The 23236-nt window shown below is 48.0% G+C and overlaps 1 protein-coding gene across 26 annotated transcripts in view; it reads left to right on the top strand.

Moving 5' to 3' along the window:
* The window catches only part of ptprfa (protein tyrosine phosphatase receptor type Fa), a 226507-nt gene that overhangs the window by 132900 nt on the left and 70371 nt on the right, over positions 1-23236 (top strand). For 16 of the 26 annotated variants that reach the window (XM_048252134.1, XM_048252131.1, XM_048252130.1 and 13 more), the window contains 6 exons: positions 6448-6717; positions 9511-10092; positions 10458-10591; positions 11007-11151; positions 14075-14380; positions 18885-19078. In XM_048252134.1, the coding sequence (XP_048108091.1) occupies positions 6448-6717; positions 9511-10092; positions 10458-10591; positions 11007-11151; positions 14075-14380; positions 18885-19078 (1631 nt within the window). The remainder of the gene's footprint in view (positions 1-6447; positions 6718-9510; positions 10093-10457; positions 10592-11006; positions 11152-14074; positions 14381-18884; positions 19079-23236) is intronic. The other 10 variants (XM_048252143.1, XM_048252149.1, XM_048252142.1 and 7 more) reach the window with 1 other exon arrangement.

Below are 23236 nucleotides of genomic sequence, written 5' to 3'. Positions count from 1 at the left end.
CTCTCCCTCTCTCCTCTTCCTCTCCCTGCTCTCCTCCCCTCTCCTTTTACGAAACCCAGGGGCACTGACTCCCCCTGAGTATTCCAAAAATCGCACCCCCTCTCCTCTCCTCTCCTCCCCCCTCCCCTCCTCCCCTTTCCTTCCCTCTGGTGATGCTGCTTGCGTCCTACACTAACCCTAACACCCCACCCCACCCCATCCCATCCCATCCCACCTCCTCTCATTGCATCCAACAGCATCTGAATGCGGTTCTGCATGAGTGTCCTGATGTGCGGTATGTGTGTGTCTGCTTCCGACGTTGTACCCACGTGTTCCGTCACCCTCATTGTCTGGTGCTGCCCCGATAGCCCCAATAGAGGTTTAGGGTCCCTGGTTAGGAGTCCATTAGAAACCCCCTAGAGTCAGGAAAGCCCCACATATGGTGTGACGTGTTTTGACTTATTTTTTTATTTTTTTTGTACATTAAGCCTTTTTGCAGACCATCAAGGATTATGACACTCAACCACTTCAGACATCCATTGTTTTGATGATATTACAAGCTTTTCTATGGCGAAAGAGTCGTCTATCACTCCACAGCCTTGATGTTGAACAGTGGATCAGCAATATGCTTTTATGTAAATTCAGGGCATATTTCCTAAGGTCAAAGACCAAATATAGGAATGCTGCCTTGGCTTAGGGGATCAGGCCTGTTTACACCCAAGTTCAAATTTCAATAAGTGCTTCTCCCCACCCTCATTTGCTTAGCCTATTTAGGAGGGGGATGTTGTGTTATCCTGGTTAACAGCGTAAAGCCTTCTGAGTTTTCGAGTATTTAATCTGGCTAAAGCAGCTTTGATTGTTTATTTTGGACTCCAGTATTCAAAGCTGGCTCCAGATTCGACGTGTAGAACAATAGCAGGATGAGAAGTCAGCTGAGAAGATGTTATGTTTTTTAGAAGATTTTTTTGTCGGAAAGGCCCTTGTGTGAATTTTTATAATCCGTTTCTAGCTTAAAGCTTTTCTAGCTTTAAGGCTTCTAGTTGCATAGCCTTAAATACCTTGGCTTGGGAAACCCTCTTCTGTTGAGGAGAGAGGGCTGGAAAGCTAGCAGTAGTCTTTTCCCTGTCCTGTACGAAGCAAACAGTAATTGAACAGTAATTAAATTGTCTGAAGTCAGTCACTTGTCTATATATGTAGGTAATTGTCGCATCCATCTAGCAACCAGTTTGCATTCTCAGTCAAATATCTATTGCTCTTGAAACGTTTGTTCTCCCACAGAAGAGTGCTGGAGTGTGAAATGTGCAGCAAATGTAAATCCTGTCTTTGTCCTCTTCCGTGTGTAGCCATGCCCAGTGGGCTAAGCTGCTTGGATGTATTCTTTTTCCCCGACAGTTGTGTTTTTTTTTTTTTTTACCCTAGTTAAGGTAGAGTAGTTACCGTACAGAAAGCATGCCATTGCAACCCAGTTAATATAATACTTTAAATCTGATTCAGTGTTTTTGTGAGATTCTGACAGATAGGCTACGTGGTTGACACTTTGAGTGATGGAAGGCTAGTGAAAGTCAGATTGAGTGTGTCACATCACATTTTTATTGCTGCACATCTCCACGCGGTAGCATGTCTCGTATTCCTTCATAGCATGCATATGGGATACCCTGCAGTGCGCTGTATATCGCTCTGTTTGTCAACACCGCCCCCACACACACACACACACACACACTCTGTTTGTGTTAATGGACACTCTTTTTTCGTATTTGAAAGAGTGGCATCTGTGTCACAATTCCATGAACTGCTCATAAAACAAGCCTACCATGTTGCTGCTCATCCCAGGGAGAGGGTTTTGGTCCCATTGTTTCTTGTTGTGTTGGTTTGTTGTTTATTGGTCTCCAGGCTGTCAGAGACGGGATTTAATGAGGACGGGGTTTTGCGGGGGGAAAGGAATCACTGGCAGCAGCAGAACCCTCCTCTGAGTCATTTTTTTTCTTTCTCTCTTCTAGAGTAGGCTTTCTCATAGAGCGCTGTGAAAGCCAGTTAGGCGTAGCATTCACAGGAGCCCATCATTTAGATTTTTTTTTTAATAGCATTTGGGAAACACTGCTGCCTCTTAATGACTTAGGGGTTAGCTTTTTATCCCTGATAGTGTTTATTATTAGGTTTTTGTTCTCAATAAATCAGTGTTTGCTCTTAGTGTAATTCTAGCAGAAATCGCCTTAGCTCGCTCAGATCAACATCATAGCAGACTGTTTAGTAGTATTTATATTGGCAGCACAAGGATAAAAATTGGATTCCTCGGGCTATTTCCTCCCCTATGTAAGTCATTTTCTGAAGGGGGTTAGGAGGGGTTGGGAGGGGGGTGGGTTCATGTTGGCACTGGCATGCCCCTGTGATCATGGCTGATATTGCTTGTGCACTGATGCCTGCGCTACTTGTACCGATGCATGACTTGCTTGAGGATATATGTTATGTGCTCAGCTGCCTCCCCCTCCTTCCCTTCACCACAGACTCTCCCCGGTCCCCTAGTAACTTCTTATCGGTACCCCATTACCTCAGATCTTCCCCTTTTGCCCCCCTTAGCTCGTTCCTTCTGGCATGCCAGAGAGTCAGAAGTGTGTGTATGCCTTGCCTTTTCTAACTGTCAGTTTCATGTGTGCTTCTAATAACCATCTTTAAACTAAACAAAACAAAACAAAAAGGCCTCTTGTGAGAACAGTGATTTTTATGAAAATGAACAGTGGCACTCACCACTGCTGGGGGCTCAGTTTGTCCACAGCCCAGCGAGGTCTCGCTCTCACTGGGCAGCTGCATCTAGTAAAGTAAGCCTCTCCCTTCCAGTGCTGTCGTCCACTCTTATTCCCAAGACGACACACAACCCCACACAGGGGAAAAAAAAGGAAAGAGAAATGTTTTCATCATGTTGTACCCATCTTCCATGTTCATCGGTAACATTCATCATACGTTTTTATGTATAGAGTGACTAACTCTGTCTTCTGCTGATTCCTCCTACGCTGTCCAGCACGTTTGAATAAAAATAAATAAACATCCTGCAGGCTCTCTCCAGATAGCGCCACTGTGGAAACAGATCCAGCCGCGCTCTGGGCCTGATTTGGCACAGTTCCTGGGCACATTGGCGCCGGTTCTAGCCATAATATGGTACCGTTCCGGGTCAGGTCCAACCGGGTTCTGTGCCTGGTTTTGCACGGTTCCTGGGTGGATCTGCACTGGTTATTGCCCTAATTTGGCACGGTTCCTGGGCAGATCGGCACCGGGTCTTGCCATAATTTGGCACAGTTCCACAAAACAATACTGACGCCAGCTTTGGGTCAGATCTGGTTTGGATCCGTTCCGGCAGCTATCTGGTTCTCCGATCTAACATGTTTGCTCGTTTCCTCTGGCTCCTTGATGCTAACCCAGAGTCAGCCAACCATTGGCCTTTCTTTGAAAAGAACAATAAATCTATCTCAGCGTTTAGTTGGCTTGAGTCAAAATCTCTGACAGTGGGCTGAAAGCGGGCGCCATCATTTGCAAACACAAACAAACACTCACAAGAGCACACCTGCACCGATCAAACAAAAACACGCCTAAGCCATCCAGCATGCACACACACACACACACACACACACACACACACACACACACACACACACACACACACACACACACACACTACACAAACGTGTCAGCATGGCTCTAAAAGCAATGCCAAAAGCACAAAAAATGCTGTGTATACTGTATTGTGCATGTCCAGGCCTTTTTAAAATATAATAAGTCAAGGTCACCAAAGTAATAAACTGTGCAATAGCTCATGAATAAACTCCTGGGAAGAAGGGGGAAAAAAACAAGAATTTGCGAGGATTGCAAAATTCAGTAGATTAATGGAGACATTACAAGGAAATGAAGCTCCCAACATAATGTCAAAGCCGGGCTAAATATTCCAGTCTAGCGATATTTTACATCCTATTTTTCTCTCCCCCACCTCCCTCCTCCATGAATGCAAATGGGGATTTATTTTGGATAAAGTCCCCATGGTGTCTCCTGCCTGTCCGTTATCTAATATACCTGGGTGTCAGTTGCCTCCAGAGGACAGAGTTGTGCTAGGAAGGAGGGTTTGGCAGCACCCCAGCCCCTTGCTGCATTCAAGTCACATAAACACTGAGATATTTGTTCTCCCCAACAAAAAAATGTAATCATAGCAATCCTATTGGTCTCCTGCCTGTTCCCAAATCCACTTTGGTAATATAGCATCAGTGTAACTGCTGGCTAGCTTGGCCCCTAGGAAGAATGTTTATAGCCTTCCCTGATTCTGTATCTAGTTGATATGCTAAGGTTGAAAACACAGGTAATTTGGAAATCAACTGATAGAGCCAGCTTTTTTTAAAGATGGAATCTAAATGCTGTTTTGTTGGAGTTTATCTTCAGACACACCTAAAGGTCTACAGCTCCCTCTAAATTCATTTTCTGTATTCAACTGAAGCCCTTGCATTTTCAGCTCAAAGACTTGATAAATGACTTGTTATAGTACTCTCTCCTTCTTTCTCTCTCTTTCTCTTCCTCTTTGATTCTTCCTCTCTCTCTCTCTCTCCAATTCTCTCTCTCTTGCGATGGTATCAGCCTGCTGCTTACTAGTGATGAAGCATCTCAGCAGCATCTGCAAGGGAGTCATTTAGCAGTGGTTAAAATGCAAGCTGTGCAGCCCGCCTGCATGTGTGTGTTTGAAGATCGACAGGGAAATGAAATGTGAGGCCTGGTTTCTTCTTTTTTTTTGTTTTGCCGTGCACACACCACAACAGCAACAACTCTCATCCGTCAAAACCAGCCACAAAATGCAGTCTAGAAGTACAATTTTCCAGCCGTGTATCCGATTATATAAAAACACTCATTTGGTTGTTGACTAGGATTTTTCTTGCGGTGTAGGAATAAGCCAGTGTTCACGCCCACTTTCCTCCCTCTCCTGGCCAACATCCCCTCATCACCTCCCATGTGCAGGCTGTCTCTGGGAACCCTGTGTAATCTGCATATCTGTGCCTAGTGTTTATCCTCCTCCAAGACAATGACCCTCTTGTCTGTGCACAGACTCCCAGCCCATGGCACGTAGTCTTGCAGCCAGCCAAAACCTCCTCCCTGGTTTTATTGAGTCCTTTCTCTTTGTGAATATACCACATGGCAAATGTCTGTCTGCGGGTCGATTTCTGAAGGCATAATAAATGTAAATGGTCTTGCCTTTGCAGGGATGTTCAATAATTAAACCTATGCCATACATCTGACCAAAGCTGAGGTGGCAAGTAAGTGAAAAAGGTTTCAGGAGCCTCTCCAACTTAAATCCTCATTAAATTGCCTCTTACCATTGCAATAACTACAGATCCTCTCAGCAAAGACTCTAAAGTTGGCAGAAATCATGCGCGCAGCCAATAAGCAAATTCCATTTAGCACGCTCAGCCCTGTCAAATCCCAGATATGCCATAAAATCATGTATCTTGTACTAGGTTTTTCCAGCTAAGCATAATGTCCTAGCCGTCTTTCCATTAAGAGGCACCTTAAGAGAAGACTGCCCAGAAAGCGCCTGAGCTAAAAGAGAAAGCTCTCAGAGGAGAATGTAAGCCCCTGACGGAAAGTTTAATGACGAGCATGTCCAGAAGCTTGGGCTCTAAGTTGAAATTATACTTTGTGACTCACATTTCGTGGCCACCCCTGGATGAGGCACAAGCTCCTTAGCTTCGCCAGCCGGCTCCAGTATGTATTTTTAATGCACGGCACGTGCCATTGCTTTAATACAGATGTAATGTAGGGAGTCGGTTGCACTTTGGCGGAATTCTGATGGAGAGGTACGATGATGAGAAAAGGGTCCTCTGCCGTTTATTCTGCTCAGGGAGGCCAAGGAAGAAGATTTACCCCAGAGGAGGGTCTGGCTTGGCACCGAGCACCTCTACTTCAGCCACCTGTATATAGCAGAATACTTTATTCAAGCTGTAGGCTTCAAACTGTCCCTGCTTTTCAGTGATATATTTCACAGAATTGGACGGAGTAGGCTTGACATTACCATTTCTAATGCCGAAAGGTTTCATGTCAATCCTAGAATTGGAAGTTAATTGGGTGGTGATGTATGTCGATTCATCCTTTGAATGAATGACAGACATGAGATGAATGAATGACAGACATGAGATGAATGAATGACAGACATGAGATGAATGAATGACAGACATGAGATGAATGAATGACAGACATGAGACATACAGTACCCATAGCCATAAGCCCCAGTAAAGTAGCAAGGTGTTTACACGGCAAGTCGTTGTTTACTGTACTTCCCTTCTGCTCTAGTGGATTTTCCGTTTAGTCTCCTGTTGTGCAAATGTGGTGTGGCACAGGCAAAGCCAGGTCCATCTGATCAGTCCAATCAGACTCAGGTTCTCAGATTAGGCTGTGTGTGTGTCCTGCGTTTGGCTCTTCTCGAGCGTCTGTCCTCTCGTCCTGCAGTGCGACGCGTTCCGCCTCGCTTCTCCATTCCCCCCAACAACCACGAGGTGATGCCCGGCGGCAGCGTCAACCTCACCTGTGTGGCGGTGGGCGCCCCGATGCCCTTCGTCAAGTGGGTGACGGACGGGGTGGAGCTGACCAAGGAGGACGACATGCCCGTCGGGCGCAACGTGCTGGAGCTCACCAACATCCGCCAGTCAGCCAACTACACCTGCGTCGCCATGTCCTCACTTGGCATCATCGAGACCACCGCACAGATCACCGTCAAAGGTGAGTCACAAAATAACCAATGTTTCCAGGGTCAACTGTACTTTCCGATTAATGTTACTTTTGTGTGTGTGATCCTTTTTCAGGTTATTCAAATTGTCTGCGTGGTATCTTTGGTCCTTACCATTCATTTTTCTTGCTGATCAAGCCAGATGTCTGAAGTTTGTGTACTTATCGTCAATGAGAGATTGTAATAGTTAAAGGCTGTCTGCCTCATTAATAATGAACGAGGCTGGGTATTCCCGCACACCCTTGCCAGACAATGCATGTAATTACCTCATCAATGTTTCATCAAAGTTGAAATCTGACTTGTAGCCCCGGCTTCTTCATGATGCTTAAGTGTGCGGGACGAGGATGATGACAAAGTGCCTTTTCTGGAGGGAAATCTCCTCTTTGAACGCCCCACCACCACCACCACCACCACCATTGCACCCCATCCAAAAATAAAAAAGAGGAAAACCTTCACTTCACTGCTAGAGGCCCCTCATGGTTACTGAGTCAATGAAAATAGTTTTTTTCAAAAAAGGAGACTGTCGAAGAATTAATTTCCCGGATTGTTTATCACAAGCTAATGTCTGGGACGCTGGAGAAGATCCCCTCAGACTTCCCCCTTTTCTTCTCACACAGCAGGGTTGAATGGGCCATGAAATATGAAGAGAAATAAACTGCCAATGCTCTCGGAGGGATTGTTTGTTCCTCACGGAGACTCAGTGAATAACCCACGTCTGAATGCTTATCAGTCACAGTTATCTTTTATTAAGAATTCATTCACTGGAGCGTAGTTGTTTGTTGATGGGAGTTAGATCATGACAGGATGAGGAGAGAATTTTAATCAGATGTATTAGGGATAGGATTTGTGTGGAGTAGAGATACATCGGCTTCCTGGTAAGTGCATTGTAAGTGTATTGTAAGTGCATTGCTGTGATGTTCGTCTGCGGGGAGACAGATGGTAGTGCCTCACCCACTGACTGAACCTTTCAGAGAAGACCCACATTTTTTCTGCATTTGTGGGTTTTTGCAAGTCTAATCTTGGAATTTTGTTTTTAGACAAATTGCAGCACAGCCTTCATTTTGGGATTCTGTGATGCACCACATTTTTAACATACCATATGTCATACAGTTATCTCCATATGGTGACAGGAAATCCCTGGTTCCTGTGGCGTGCCCCCTCGTGTCAGTTTGTCAGCTTTTCCATCTTGTGTTTTTCCTACCCCCGTGCAGTTGTGCGTTACCCTGGCGGCGCCCAATTGAAGTCTGTCGGCAGCAGGCCGAGTGCACACAACACAAAAGTCATTTAGAGTCATTTTCAACTGCGATTTTATTACAATACTCGCACTTTCCATTCGCCTCTGGAAATGGAAAAACCTGTGAGCGCAAGTCCATTACTGCCAGGCAAAGTGATGGTAATGGCATTGTTTACAGTTCAAGAACTGCATTAGAAAAGAATGTATCTGCGTTTGCCTCCTGCGCCAAGCATGCCTCTCCATTCCGCAGCGAGTCTTTGGGGTCTCTCAGGCATTTGGTCCTTCTCTCCACCCTTAGGCTAGGAGTCGCTCTGGATCAGAATATGTTAGCGACGTTATAACATTGGAGCCAGGCTGTCAGATTGCTCTTGGAGTGGATGTGTATGTCGTGAACCCTGAAACATTACATGACCCTCCACTTGTCCAAACATGGACTTGTCAAGACACCAAACCACTGGTGACTGCACAGTGTGTATGTAGGGGGGTAACATTTCATAGTGAGGAGAAAGGCTATGCGTACATCATAGCATTTTATGGTGAGAACAGAATGCAGGTGTGTTATATAACATGGTATAGTGACTACATAGTGTACATTATGTTTCTGTTCTTGAATTGAGTCATGTCATAGGAAAGAGCAGTGAATGCGTAGGCAATGGCAGCTAAAGGACAGATTTAATCACAGATGGTACTGATAAAGCAATACGGCACGTTTATTCCGACAGGTCACCTGCGGTCCTATCCTGCCGTGCATCATGTTTGTGGTGCAGCGTGAGTAAACAGCAGGCAAAGTCCAGGCAATGGGGTACAGGACAGCCGTCCTCTTTATTGCATCAGTAGTCCAAAACGATTCCTCAGAGTCGCAGGATAATGTAGTGAAGCCCCTAACCCTAAAATAAATTAGTCCCTTTGAAGGGCCTCACAATGTCTTCTTCCTCCGAGTCTCCTTATCTTGCCCAGCCAATTTGATGAATGAGAAACAAGCAAAAAGAAATTCTAATTGAAACAGCCCAACTCAATTGCGGAACACATTTAAAAATAAATAAATATATAAATAAAGGTGGTTATTATACTTGGCCAGTGATCCAGTGTCTGACATAAAGGTGCACAGTGGGGACGGATGTTGGAGAAATGAATTCCCCCAGCATGGAGTTGTTCCTCATCGTTATAAATACTTCCACGTAGGCTCGTATGGAGCCGCGCTCTTAAGCTGCCTTTATGTCATGCAGGGAGAGAGACATTTTGCTTTGAGAGATAATGAACATGGCCTGTCAGTACCCACAAGTGACAGGTGAGTCGCAGGAAGAGAGAAGCAGCCTCTGGAATAGTGATGGACTGTAGGAGAAAGAAACGACTCTACGCGCCCCCACCCCCCTTTCTTTTTCTCTCTGACTTTATCGAGTTATTGAGTTTGTACAGAGAAAGCCTTTCAACCTCCCCGCAAATCAGGCATTCAGAAAAATAGATGAGAAATGAAATTGCCTGCGTTGACAATGTGTCTTCTTCTCTTTTTCCCCTGTCCCTGCCTCCACGGTTTCGCCCTCGTGTGCCGCAGCCCTGCCCAAATCCCCGATGACGCTGCTCGTTACGGAAACCACCGCCACCAGTGTGACCCTGACGTGGGACTCGGGCAACCCGGAGCCCGTGTCCTACTACGTCATCCAGTACCGGCCCAAGCAGTCGGAGAACAACTTCCAGGAGGTGGACGGCGTGGCGTCGACGCGCTACAGCATCGGCGGCCTGAGCCCCTACTCGGAGTACGAGTTCCGCGTGATGGCGGTGAACAACATCGGGCGCGGGCCGCCCAGCGGTCCCGTGGACACGCGCACGAGCGAGCAGGCGCCGTCCTCGCCGCCGCTGCACGTGCAGGCGCGCATGCTCAGCTCCAGCACCATGCTGGTGCAGTGGAAGCCTCCGGAGGAACCCAACGGCCAGATCCGCGGCTACCGCGTCTACTACACCGAGGACCTGCAGTCGCCGCTCAGCACCTGGCAGAAGCACAACACCGACTACTCGGAGCTGACCACCATCTCGGGCCTCACGCCCGACATCACCTACAGCCTGCGCGTGCTCGGATTCACGTCCGTCGGAGACGGGCCGCCCTCGGACGTCCTGCAGGTCAAGACCCAGCAAGGAGGTGAGGCCCAACGCGCACACACACACACACACACACACAGAGTCAGTGGGGTGGGCTGGATACAGCTGTAGCATTTAGTGCTATTTTTGCTTTCTAATTACTGAATTAACATTCATTCATCTTAATGTATATCAAATGTAAATAATATATCTAAATAATTCATGAATTGGTATGAATTATTGTTTATAAATTACCTGCGTTATGTTTTGCATATTTTCATGCCATCATCAGTCTGCATTTGGTATAAATCGCTAATTGGCAATTGATATTCAGGACGCTTTGTAACAATTTATGCTATCTGAGAATGGTAAACATAATAGAAGAGTTCCAGCTGTGTCTGAGTGTGTTTCCTTCTGGCTCCATAGTGCCAGCCCAGCCTGCAGGCTTCGAGGCGGAGGCAGAGCTGGACACACGCATCATGCTCACCTGGCTCTGGCCTGTCCAGGACCAGATCATCAAGTACGAGCTCACCTACTGGGAGGCCGACTCAGGAAACAAGGTACTGGAGCACAACGAGTATGATGCAGTGTAACTGCCCAGTGTATTCAACTGTATTCAATTAACCCTTGTAGGTTTTTGAACATTCTAACATAAGATTCTGTTCCGCAACAATTGAAGGTTCTAAAATTCTATGTTGAATTCAATGAACTGAGATATTCTTTAGAATGTTCATTTTCCAACATTCCCATCACACTAGTGTGACGGTACACCTTTAAGGGTTAAATTTGTGTCAAATGTCAGATAACATTACAGACCGAAATCTAGAGCATGTTGGTTTTTCAGAATGTGTGCATTTTTAATATTTATTAACAATAACTAGTTATGCAGTTGTATTTTTTCACTCACTTGTCTGTGTGCGGACATGTCAGCAGGACATTCCATTGGTATTTATCTTTGTGTTTTTTTTTCCCCAGCAACATGTGGTCTTTGACCCTGCTGGTTCGTATGCAGTGGAGGGCCTGAAGCCAGACACTCTGTACAAGTTCTCCCTGGCTGCCCGCTCCGAGATGGGCCTGGGTGTCTACACACAGCCCATAGAGGCTCGCACGGCTCAGTCAAGTAAGTACCACATGCAGCACTGAGCTCCGCTGGCTTTAAATCATCCTCTTCCCGTAACGAGAGAACCCCGTCTCAGTGTCTTCAAGGCATCAAACACAACCCGGCTAGCACCCTCATAGCTAGTAACCACCAGGTCCTTCATAGTGCTCATAGTTAGTCCAAATAGTAATGGAAAAAGGGGCAAATAAAGTTTTCTATTTCACATATGGGATCATTTCTGAAGCCCATCAGACAGATAGTTGTTTGTATCCCGATGGGAAGACCTGATTGTTCTGGGACGGCGGGCTTGCAATTTTGTCAGACTTGCTATTTCCCATCGAAGAATTAAAAGGAAACGTTTCCAACACCCAGAAAATGGTAGGTTTGGGTCAACATCCCTTTTAAGTGTAGTTCATTTTTTGAAATTTCTGTGTACTTTACTTTCCCCATGATGTATTGCGTGGGTCTCAGAGGCTTGTGATTTTCAAGATCAAAGCAGTGGGAAAAAAAGAGCCCAAACGAGGAGCAAGAGCGACAACCTTGTGGCTGAAACGACCACTCCAGACACTTAAACCCTGGTCGTGATTCAGAGCCGTCTGACAAGACTGCTGCCTGTCCATGGTCTCTGTAATGATCCTACGTTATTTCTCCTGGGGTTTCCAAATTTGGCAGGGCGGCTTGACGTAAATGGCCGCCCGCCTTAATCTCTCTCTTCTCTTCTCCTCCCTTCTCCTCCCCTCTCCCACAGCCCCTGCCCAAAGCCTCTGTCGTTTACCGGCAGATATAGAGTTCAACCTGAAATATTTATGATATCTCCCAAAAGAAAGCCTGGCTTATTCAAAGCTATTTGTTATAGTTGTCAGCCATGAAAGGGCTTGGTTTGCTACTGAGGGCCCGGTTCCCATAGGAACAGTGGCCCCTAAAATCCGCTGGCTTCCTTATCTGCTGGGCGACTGACAGTCTGTGAGTCTCAGGAGAGAGACGCCGGGCTGTCATAGAGTCCAGTGACTTTCTCTCTCTCTCTTTTTCCTTCTCTCTTTCCCTCCCTCCTCTCTCTCTTTCCCTCCCTCCTCTCTCTCTTTCCCTCCTCTCTCTCTTTCCCTCCCTCCTCTCCCTCTCTCCCTCCCTCCCTCCTCTGTCTCTCTCCCTCCTCTCTCCCTCCCTCTCTCCCTCCCTCCTCTCTCTGGGTGTGTGTGCCTTTCTCCCCTTTTTATTTTTCTCTCCCTTTGCCCTTCATGTTTCTCTCCTTCACACACGACCCCTCTCTTGTATTTATCTGTCTCCCTAGTCCTCCTCTCTCTCTCTCTCTCTCTCTCTCTCTTCATCTCTCTCTCTCTCTTTCCCTCCAACCTCTACTGTTTGATTTAATCTCACCCTTCAACTTCTTTTTTGTCGTTCTTTGTCTCTTTATCTCTTATCTTCCTTTAATGTTTTCCCTCCTTTATCTGCTTTTATAAAACTAAAACAAATCTTTTATTCCCATCCTCCACACATTTGTTCTATCTTTCTTTCTTTCTTTCTTTCTTTCTTTCCCCCTCTTCTCTCTTTGCCTTTCTCTGCCGTTATCCTTCTCCCTCTTTAGTATCCGTCTCTCCGCCCCGTCTCATTACTTTCTCTCTCCATTTTCCACCGTTTCAAACGTATCAGTGCCAATCTGCTCCGCGCTTAAAGCTCCGCTCCCGATGATCATTCCCCATTCTGACATCTTGAAGAAAAGCCCCGTAGAAAAGCTTGTCAGCTAGTCAGTTTTTTTCTCTCCTGTTCCATCTGGGTTTAAAAAATATATAAATATAAATCTGGTTATTGCCTCTTTATTTGTGAAGGCAGATAATCAGGACAGAGTCTTTCAGACGAGATGGGAAAAGTTGCCTCTTTCTGCTCTGATCATGAAAATCACAGGTGTGTGTGACGGATGCTCCCCTCATCACCCCACATGATGTCAGTCACCTCCTCTCCCTCACCCTCTAGTTTACACGCCTGATCATTTTGTGTTACAGTTTTATTTTTATGAAAATTGTTGCTTGCACTTCAAATTACATAGCCCTGGTTACCCTGGAGTTATACTGTTGAAAATAGCATTGCAGGGACAAAGACTTACAGCACACATAAACTGCTAACAGTGGAGTCATGTAAGTGTCAAAGTACTTGTAGATAATGATGTTCAGTATATCAGCTGGACTTGGTATAGTAGTAGTATTGTTATTTGTATAATACTGTATAGTAGCATTTCCGCATGGGCTATGTAACAAAAGGGTCACCAACATTGTTTTAGAAGTCTGTTTTCTGTGTATTTTATGTTTTCCCTCTGGACTGAGATGAAAACACACCTCAAATATCTATTTCTTTCTTTCAATTAATTTGCCTGAGCCGATACCAAGAGCATGGCCATGTTGGCACTTCCTGCTGTGCTCTGTGCTTTCCCGTATCTGCGAAACAAACATTTAATTTCATTCCTCCACTCTCTCTTACACACATACATACACACACACACACACACACACAAAACACCACCACCAGCACCTCTTATCAGCAGGGATTACAGTGGAATATACTGTAGAGGTCACGACCTACCTTACATACTCAAGCTGGATAAATGGCTCCACGCTCAACTTTATCACTATCTCATATTTTTTTTCCCTCCAATCCTCCCTCACATAAGCAGCGTGGGCGGGTTGGTGTTGAAAACTCCATTTCACTCTTCCAGCCATTATTCAATCTGATATTTGTCCTCGCTCTAGCTCTCACCAGGGGAGCCTCTCGCAAAGCACTTTAGGCTTAAATCACGCTTAATTATTGGTCTCGAGGTGAGACCGCTTCTGTGTGTATTCCTCCCAGTCCAGAGTGCATGTTGGCCAAACCCCCATACCCCTCCAGTGTTTCCCATCCCGCCTGACCTCCTCCCTCCCTCCCTCATCCATCCTCCCCTCCTCTCATCCACCCTCAGCGCCGTCAGCTCCTCCTCAGGAGGTGCACCTGGTCAGCCTCACCTCAACCAGCATCCAGGTGAGTTGGACGGCGCCGCCGGCCGCCCTGCGCCACGGCAACATCGTGCGCTACTCGCTGGCCTACCAGGCGACGTCCGGGGAGGACACGCAGCGCCACGAGGTGCCCGACATTCCCGCCGACGCCTCCAGCCACGTGCTGGACGTCCTGGAGAAGTGGACCGAGTACCAGGTGTGGGTGAGGGCCCACACGGATGTGGGGCCCGGCCCGGAGAGCCCGGCCGCTCGGATCAGAACCAAAGAGGACGGTACGGCCCTCTCCGACTCCGCTCTGCTCTCTCTCTCTCTTGCCGCCTCTTCCAAAATCCTCAAATCCACTTTGGCTCTCTGCAGACTCCTTCCTGCCTGGCTGCTTCCTCTTCTTCTACTTCCTCTTCCTCTCCGTATTCTCCTGCTGCTGCTGCTGCTGCTGCTGCTGCTACTGCTGCTGCTTCCTCCTCTTCGGCAGAAAGTACTAACTCACTCTGAAGCCTGGGCCCTGTTGCTCCATACTCTTAACAGCTTGAGTGTTTTCCTCTTAAACTCTCTTTCTTCAAATCCCCCGTCCTCGTTCTTCCTGCCTCTCCTCAGCCTTCCTCTCGGACGCCCTGGACAGGCGAACACTGTGGTCTTTCCCATCACTGCCGCAGGGTCATGCTGGGGAGGGGCCCGCTGGTGGTCCAGTGGCATCTTTCTTGACAGCCTCTCGCCTCTCTGGCTTGAAATCCGAACACACGGTTGCAGGAGGGTCAGCCTCTACCAAGACAAACCTCAGAACCTCCACCAGGATCTGTCAGAACTCCACCGCAAAGCAGAATTCTGCCCCTACTAAACCTCAAAGGCTTTACAATGACATGCTGATTTTCTGTGCTGGAACACAAACCTGGGTGAAAGGAGGACGCTGGCACCGAAGTGGTCAGCGAGTGGTCAGTGAAGTTCCGTCTGTGACACTGCGTGTTGGATCCTTAACGATAACGCGTTCTTGCTACGGTTTAAGCCCATATGGTGATCTTGTTGACCACCTCTCTCCGACACAGGCCTGCCTGTGCGATCCTTACTCTTCCCCAAACAGTGACAAACAAACATCATCCACCCCAATGCCACAGAGACAGCTTTCAGCTAAGCTCTGCTACCCCCGGCAGGTTGAATTAGAGCAGGACCACGGGGGGCCTGTGTGTTCACTGTGTGCGCATGGCCTGCGGTCGCTCAGCACCCCTCTCCCCAGGAGTGGACGTCCCGGAGTCTGTTTTATGCAGAGCAGCTCTGGTTCTTGGGAAGCCTGACGGTGTTGATGGACAGGTGGAGTTTGTGTGGTGCAGAGTGGTAGGGTTTTAGTGTCTCTGGTTTGATCCAGTGTGTTGTGACTGGCATGGATGGTGCAGCAGGCTTCCATGTTATTTTTTCTTTTCTTCTTTTCTCTCTGTCTCACTCTCTCTTTCCATCTCTACCCCCCACCTCCCTTTGTTTCTCTCTGTTGCATTTCTCTCTCTTTCACTGTTTTTTTTTTTTTTCAGTCAGTTATTATTATTTATTAATGGCCATTTAAAGGGAATGCCTCTTGAGATGTAATCTCATTTTCAAGAGGGTCCCTCGATGGGACTGGACAAAAGACAAAGGTCAAAATACTACAGTACAGTACAATACAACATGCACATTCCTCCACATACAGCCCCTTCTCCACCCCCAACAGCTCCCATTCCCTAAAAATACATACATATACACATATATACAACAAACGTACATCTTCATATCCACATATATATACATACAGAGACACACACACATATATATGCATCGCACAGGTATACATACACACATATCGCGAAAATATAGACCGTCTGCTCACATATCTATAACAGAGCATATTGACAGATCAAAGACACACAAAAAACATTAATGAAAACATTTGCTTGGTTATTTTGCTTTCAGATATGTGAACAAGTTCTCTCTCACACACACTCACCACCCGCTTGAGGACCAGGGCATTTGCTAGTCCTGCTCTCCTGGGGACGAGCAGCCTTTTAACTGCAGAACACTTAGCTGCTTCCCTTCTTCTCTCTCACTCGCTCCTTATTTCTTCTTTTTCTCCCCCTCTCTTTGTCTATCTCTCTGAAACAGCCTCCCTCTCTCTTTCACTCTCTCTCTCTTTCCTTCTGCCTCTCACCCTCTTTCAATCTCTGCCCCCCACACTCTCTCTCTCTCTCTCTCTCTCTCTCTCTCCCCCTCTCTCTCTCTGCCCCCCACTCTTGGTCAGAGACCAAACGGCTTGACCATCAGTCCTCCTCCTCTTGCCTGTCCTGCTGTTCTGCCTCCTAGAGTGTTATTGTGCTCCAGCGTCCCAAACTCTGATTATTACACACACACACACACACACACACACACACACACACACACACACCTAACAAACTCCACATCGCTTCAGCTCTGCGTCCTGTTTGACATTGAGTCTACTCCACTTCAGACACTTGCAAAAAAGGGCTCCAACCGAAGGAGCTGTTTATAGCTGGGCAGGAAACGCCGCTGCTGCGGACAACATACAGTATGCAGACCATAAACCACACAGCCAATTACCTCCCCTGTCCCATTAACCGCATGGCACGTGCAGGGGACGCGCATCGCAGAGAATGGCGCGATTTAGTGTTAATTTGTTTTAATATATCCAGAAAGGGAAGGCTATTTGTCCTCCTTTAATTATTGAGAGATTTAGCGTGTAACTGAGCCTGGATGTGTCCTTGGTGTGGAGCTGGGTAGTAGTGGGGGAGTGGTGCTGCTTGAGCCTGGAGCGACACGGTGGTTTTGCACCTGCCGGTGGATAGATTGCCTCTGCCCCTTACAAGTCCTACATCAAACTGGGATGAACGCCCTGCGAGCTGACTGGGTGCAGATACTCCCATTTTCTCCTTGGGTCTTTATCAAATTACCCCTAAATCACTTTCCCTGCTGTCGCCCCCGACCTGACAAGAGGATGATGTGCGCTTGATTGCCTTCACGCCTGGGATTGTGGGAAAAGTGCATTAGCAACTTTAGCTGGAGTGGCTTTGTGCCGCGAGGGGGTGGTGGTGGTGGTGGTGGGGGTGTGTGGAAGGTAGCCTGCGATGGAGAACCTGAGCTGAACCCACTCGATCTTCACACTGCCGTTTCCATGGAGACGCAGGGGGGGGGGGACTAGAGGGAAGGGTGTGGGATTTCAGGATTTCATGGACCACTGAGGCGATATTGGAAGCATGCGTGAGTGTGTGTGTGCATGCAAACCATGCTTAGCGTCAAAGCTGTGGCATGGTGTGTGTGTGTGTGTGCGTGTGTGTGTGAGGGAAACAAATCACTGTGAATGAGGCGGCCACTTCTGCTGCCCTCTCTCCACCCAACCCACTCGTTGCCATCTGAAGCGCCTGGTAACAGACCTCTGCGCCCTGTTGGCAGAGGGCAGAAAAATAGCCTTCCTGCTCTCCTCTCGTCCTGCTCTCCTCTCCTCTGCGACTTGGGATGCCTCTGAGCCACACACACGTGCACCTGCCCTCTCACTTAGACCTGGACTTTGTGCTTATCCGTCCACGCCGGAGTGCTATTGACTTTCTCTGCCTCTGAAGGTCAAGGCTGGATTCCAGAGGCTTGCAGATTTATATGGCTAAATGATTCCACTTAACAAAGCCGCCACAGCAGTAGCAGCCCACTGCTGAGGCTCTCCACTGCTGCGCCCGTATAGGTGATCTCCCACTGTATGCCTTCATTTATCAAAGGGCACACCACCCCCTCTCTCCTCCCGCCCGCCCTTCCCCTGCTACAGTTTGGGCATCAGTCTATTAATAATGCTGCTTTTTAACCTCGTCAGTGTTATTCATTCTCTCTCTCACACACACACACACACACACACACACACATATATACAACTCCTGCTCTCTCCCTCCTGCCCTCCTTTCACCCTCTCTCTTTCTCGCTTGTTCCAATTGACCATCATTAACATCTATGCAATGTCTTTGCCTTCTCTTTATTGATATCAAATTTGTATTCATCTGAATGTCTCTTAACCCCCACCACCACCACCCCCCATCCACCACCTCCACCACCTCCGGGGAGCTGATGAAGCATCCTGGCGGCACTCAGAACCCTGCCCACCCTTCCCTCTGTATCAACAGCGTTGTCGTGCCAACGCACAGGGTGTACAGGGGGCCTCCGCTCCTATCCGCTCCCAGAAGTCCCAGGCTCCCAGCACAGCCGCCCCGTGAATCTTAATGTTATTTATTCTCCCCGCACGGCCCCGGCCCGACCTTTACCTGACCTTTACGCCTTTATGGATTGCTTTTGGAAGGAGCGGAGTGCGAGAGGGACTGGGAGTCTCAGTGGCTGGAGGAGGAGGGACGGAGGGGGAAGTGGGAGACGAGTTGCTCCCTGACACTCGCAGAGGCCCCCTTGTCTCCACTCAAAACTTGTCCAATCAGAGCCTGCGCTGTGTCATTCAGAAAGCAGGCTTGTCTCCCTGGGTTTGTGTCGGCGTCTGTCAGTTTGTGTGTGTGTGTGTGTGTGTGTGTGTGCGTTAAAACGATTGTGTGAGTGTGTATTAGTGTGGTTGAAAGAGCAAGAGTGTGTATGCTTGTTAGAGGGAGTGTGTGTGTGTGTGTGTGTGTGTGTGTGTGTGTGTGTGTGTGTGTGTGTGTGTGCTTGTGTGCTTGTGTGTGTGTGTGTGTGTGTGTGTGTGTGTGTGTGTGTGTGTGTGTGTGTGTGTGTGTGCGTGCATTTTTCTCCGTTTCTAACTGTACGAGCTGCTCTCGCCCACAGTGCCAGGCGCTCCTCCCCGGCGGGTGGAGGTGGAGGCGGTGAACTCAACAGCACTGCGGGTGACGTGGAAGCCACCGCTCGCCTCCAAGCAGCACGGCCAGATCCGCGGCTACCAGGTGGTGTACTCGCGGCTGGAGAACGGAGAGCCGCGCGGCCAGCCCGTCATCCTGGACGTCGCCCTGCCCGAAGCCCAGGTACTGAGCCGAGCCTGTGTTCTGTGTCCCCTCACCTGTCCCCCTGGTCCCCAGTGATGTTTCGTCGCGGTGGGACCTCGCAAGGGTCAAATAAAAGGGCATGAACATGTGTGGAGAGGTCAGCGGGATCTGACCAGTGTGATTTAACCTTTATGCCACTAAGCTGTACACAGCCCTCCGGGGACACGTGCTAAACGTGGATCAAGGCTGTTTGTGTGTCTGTCTGTTTGTTTGTTTGTTTGTTGTCTTTCTTTCTTTCTTTCTTTTTTCCTCTTTTTGAAGCAGTATTGTTATGGTGGTGCTGCTTTTGTGTGATAACTAATAATCATGATTGTTGTGTTGTGTATTCGGAGAACAAAGAAACCTGTTGACTTTTGTGCAGGAAGGGAACAAATGCCATCTTTTGCTGCCTTGTTATGTTTCTCCCAAGTGAATGCGACTTCATTTCATTTATTTCCCAAGAAACAGAAACATCGGGGAGTGGGGAGTGGGGAGGGGACGGAAATGTAACAGGAAGAGAAAAGGGAAGATTAATCCTAGTTAGCGATGCGCACACCAACGCAAAGAAACCATCCTCCCGACTGCAGAGCTGAGGCGAAGCGACAGAGAAAGGAGGAGAGCTTTTTTGGTGTCAGGCGGGGGGATTGTTATCCCAGAATTAGCTTGCAGGAGCATGCCATCTCTCTCAGGCCCTTCTCCAAGTGTCTGAGCTTATCGGAGCCAGCACACTGCGCTGGTCTCTTGGGGTCGGATGGAAGGGAGGCGTGGGAGGCCGAAAAATCAAGGGACTGACATAAAAAATGAAAGTGTGATGAGATGCACCGTTGTGGCAGACCTTTCAGCAGGAGCTGTGCTTATCCAGCACACAGCTAAACAGGTGCAGGCAAAGGTAAGGCAAGGTGTGAGTCCGTTCAGAGAGATGAGAGATTCACCCACTTGATGTCCCCTACCCCCCACCCATGTGCGCCTGAAGGCCAGGTGTTTATCTATCAGAAAAGAAAATACCTTTGCCGTCGATAAGCCTAAAAAGACGCGTCAGGGCTTTAAAGATGGTGGCGCTCGGGGTAATTCTCTGTCAGTCTCATCAGGAAGAGCAGCTACGCTTTTGTCATCAGTTAACACCGCGACTTGTGTACATCTGTGACGTTTCGTCAAGGTCACTATTCATGATGGCGCTTCTTGGTTTTCACTCATCCTTCCAGCATCCAAGGCCTTTCTATAGAAATGAATAAGTGACCTTTTAAACTTGCGTCAGATGTTTTTTTTATTTCTTTTGTAGTGTTCAGCGGCTCACTGATAAACGTCTCACCTCGTCTCCCTGAGCCAGCCACCACATTCCAGCTTTATCTACTTGTGCAGTCTCCAGTCAAGCTACTGCATCTCCAAACAATGTGCTTGCTCTTTCTCTCTCACACACACACACACACACATACAAACACACACACACACACACACACACACACACACACATTAAACTCTCTCTTTTACACACTGTTTAAGGGTCTCTCTCTTGCAGTTTAGCACACCTATCTGTGTGACTGAGCCATGATATAGTTTACATTCCCCCTGCAGCGAGCGTGAGCGCGTGATGGAGTGGCCTCAGCGTAGCGTGGCTGAACGCGCCAGCACAGGCTAGGACCCCGCTCCTGTGCAGACTTGAGGACCCCGCTCCTATGCAGACTTGAGCTGCTTCCACTGTGGTCCCATGCACTCCTGTTGACCTACAACAACCATTGATTTATCTCTCTCTCTCTTTCTTTCTTTTTCTCTTTCTCTGTCTCTCTGCAGACATTCATTCGCTCGTGTTGTTTGTTTTTTATTCTCCCTCCCTGTCTCTTGTCTTTCGTGTCTTTTTCTTTGTTCTGTTTTTTTCTCCCCTCATGTGAAATGGCTCTTATTGTCGATTGCCAACTAGTATTGCTTTCTTTTCTTTTCTCTCCACTCACCGCATTACGATCAATAAGGAGTCGGCGCTTTCGAAAATGCCACCTAGCCTATGGACCACTCCCCCCCCCATACCCTCTCTTCTCACGTGGGGAGGGGGAAGGGCTGAAGAGGGAGTCTCTTCGGAGACGGAGAGGCCCCTGAGATTCGCGCGCTGACCAGGACTGAGCGTTTCTCTCCCACACACCGTCTGTGCGCGAGGCAGTTCCTCCTGATGGATCACGTTCTGCCTGTGTCTGGTGCTGCATCACTTTAAACGGGCTCTATTCAGCTACCCCCACACACACACACACACACACACACACACACACACACACGGACACACACACACAGACATGCCTGCACGAAGCATTCCAGTTTATGTGTGCGGCACATCACAGCAAAGCCTGCCGTTGAGAACATTTCTTTTTTACTACGTCCTTTTCTGACACATGAAAAAGTGTGTGTGTGTGTGTGTGTGTGTGTTTTCACTTCGCCTGCTGTCTGATGGAGTTCTGTTTGGGACAAAATCAGTTTCAAAGTGCCCCTCACTCCTTTTCTCCCTTCCCACCCGCAAGCAAGGGCACAAGAGATGACCGAGGGTGACGCGCCATAAAAGAAGTGCACTGAAAATCTGGGCCGCAGTTTAGCAACGAGGCGCTTTTTTATGTCAGTCTGGGATGTAGTAAACTTCTCCAGACCCCCTTGCCATTAGGATAGCGTGTGTGGCTATCTAGTCATCGTAATTACCTAAGCCTTGATGACAAAGACTTAAATAAAATCGTATTAACCCATCAGTGTGTGGTGGTTACAGACACACAGGCACATAAAGACTTAATTACTCTCTAACTCCCTCTCTCACTTTTATGGCTGCTTTTATTATTTGTGTTTACACCTGACTTATTCTCTCACTCCCACCCTTTCTCTTTCACTCGCTCTGTCTCTCTCTCTTTCACTCTATCTTTTTCTGGCTTTCTTTTGCTCTTTAGTTGGCGTTCTCTCTGTCCCTCTCCCTCTCTCTTTTTTTTCTCTGCCTCTCTTTCTGTATCTGCTCTCTCTCTCTCTCTCACTTTCTTTCTGTCTCTCTCTGAATTGGCTCACTTCCTCCCTCTGTTTTTTTTTAGGCAGGGTGAATTTATAGCCATGCTTGTGGGGTTTTTTGTTTGTTTGTTTGTTTGTTTGTTTTGTTTGTTGTGGTAGAAGTAGTGGTGGTGCACGGCGGGTTGGAGTAGAAGGGGGATGGGGGGAGTGGGGCAGCTATCAAAATGCTCGCCCGTGTTGCAGGACGAGAAAGGGAAGGAGGTGGGAGGCACCGACACAGGTCACTGAAAGGTAGAGAGGGGGAGGGAGGAAAGATGGAGAGATAGAGAGAGAGAGAGGGTGAAAGAGAAGAGGAGTGGAGAGGAGAGCGTTGGAGAAGGGTCTGTTTGTGTGTGTGGGAGGAGATGAGGGATTTTTAGGAAACAGGGCCAACCTCGGTGCAGTGGGAGCCCACACAGTGCCCTACATACGGCTGTAGCTCAGTCACAGGCTCCTTTTACACTACAACCCAACCCCCCCTCCATCCCATCCCACCCTCCCCGAAACCAGGCACCATGGATGCCCTTGCAAAACTGACTTTCTGTTGATATTTAAGTGCTAGGAGACACACAAACACAGACTCATTCACACACATACACAGACACACACACACAAACATGAAAGCACACACCCTGCACACACATGCATGGCAGTGTGTCTTTCATCAAAGGCAGCCGCAGAAACCATTTTGCCCCACTTAAAATCAATGCCCCAGAGGTAGTGTTCCAGTAATTCTCACGCCGTGGAACGAGAAGTACGGAGGTGTGCCTTAGCGCCAGATCACCACAACCCACATTCATTTGTAAGCCGCATTGAAGACGGGTAATGGGATTTACCACATTATTGGAAGCCTAGTGGCTTGCCTTCACAGCCCATTGATGTAATGTTGTCGGAAAACTCGCAACAATGTTGGGAGTGGGGGAATGGGGTGCTTCACACACCGACCAGAACTCCCAAGGTTAACTGTTAAGGGCAGCTCGGCAGGAAAGCTGTCCTTGTCAGTGGAGCGTTCATTCATCAGTCCCCTGAAACGTTTCCTGGTTTTCTCAAAGGATTCTGTTGCCTCCGTCACTTGGCCGGTGTTATCGTTCCTTATTTGCCGTGGCTGCGGAAACAGCCGGAACATCTGCCAAACTGAATTACGGAGACAGATCG

Source organism: Alosa alosa, chromosome 9, assembly GCF_017589495.1.
Source record: "Alosa alosa isolate M-15738 ecotype Scorff River chromosome 9, AALO_Geno_1.1, whole genome shotgun sequence".
NCBI classification, from domain to species: Eukaryota; Metazoa; Chordata; class Actinopteri; order Clupeiformes; family Clupeidae; genus Alosa; species Alosa alosa.
Note: the sequence above shows the minus strand (reverse complement) of the source record. Positions and strands in the feature narration are given on the sequence as shown.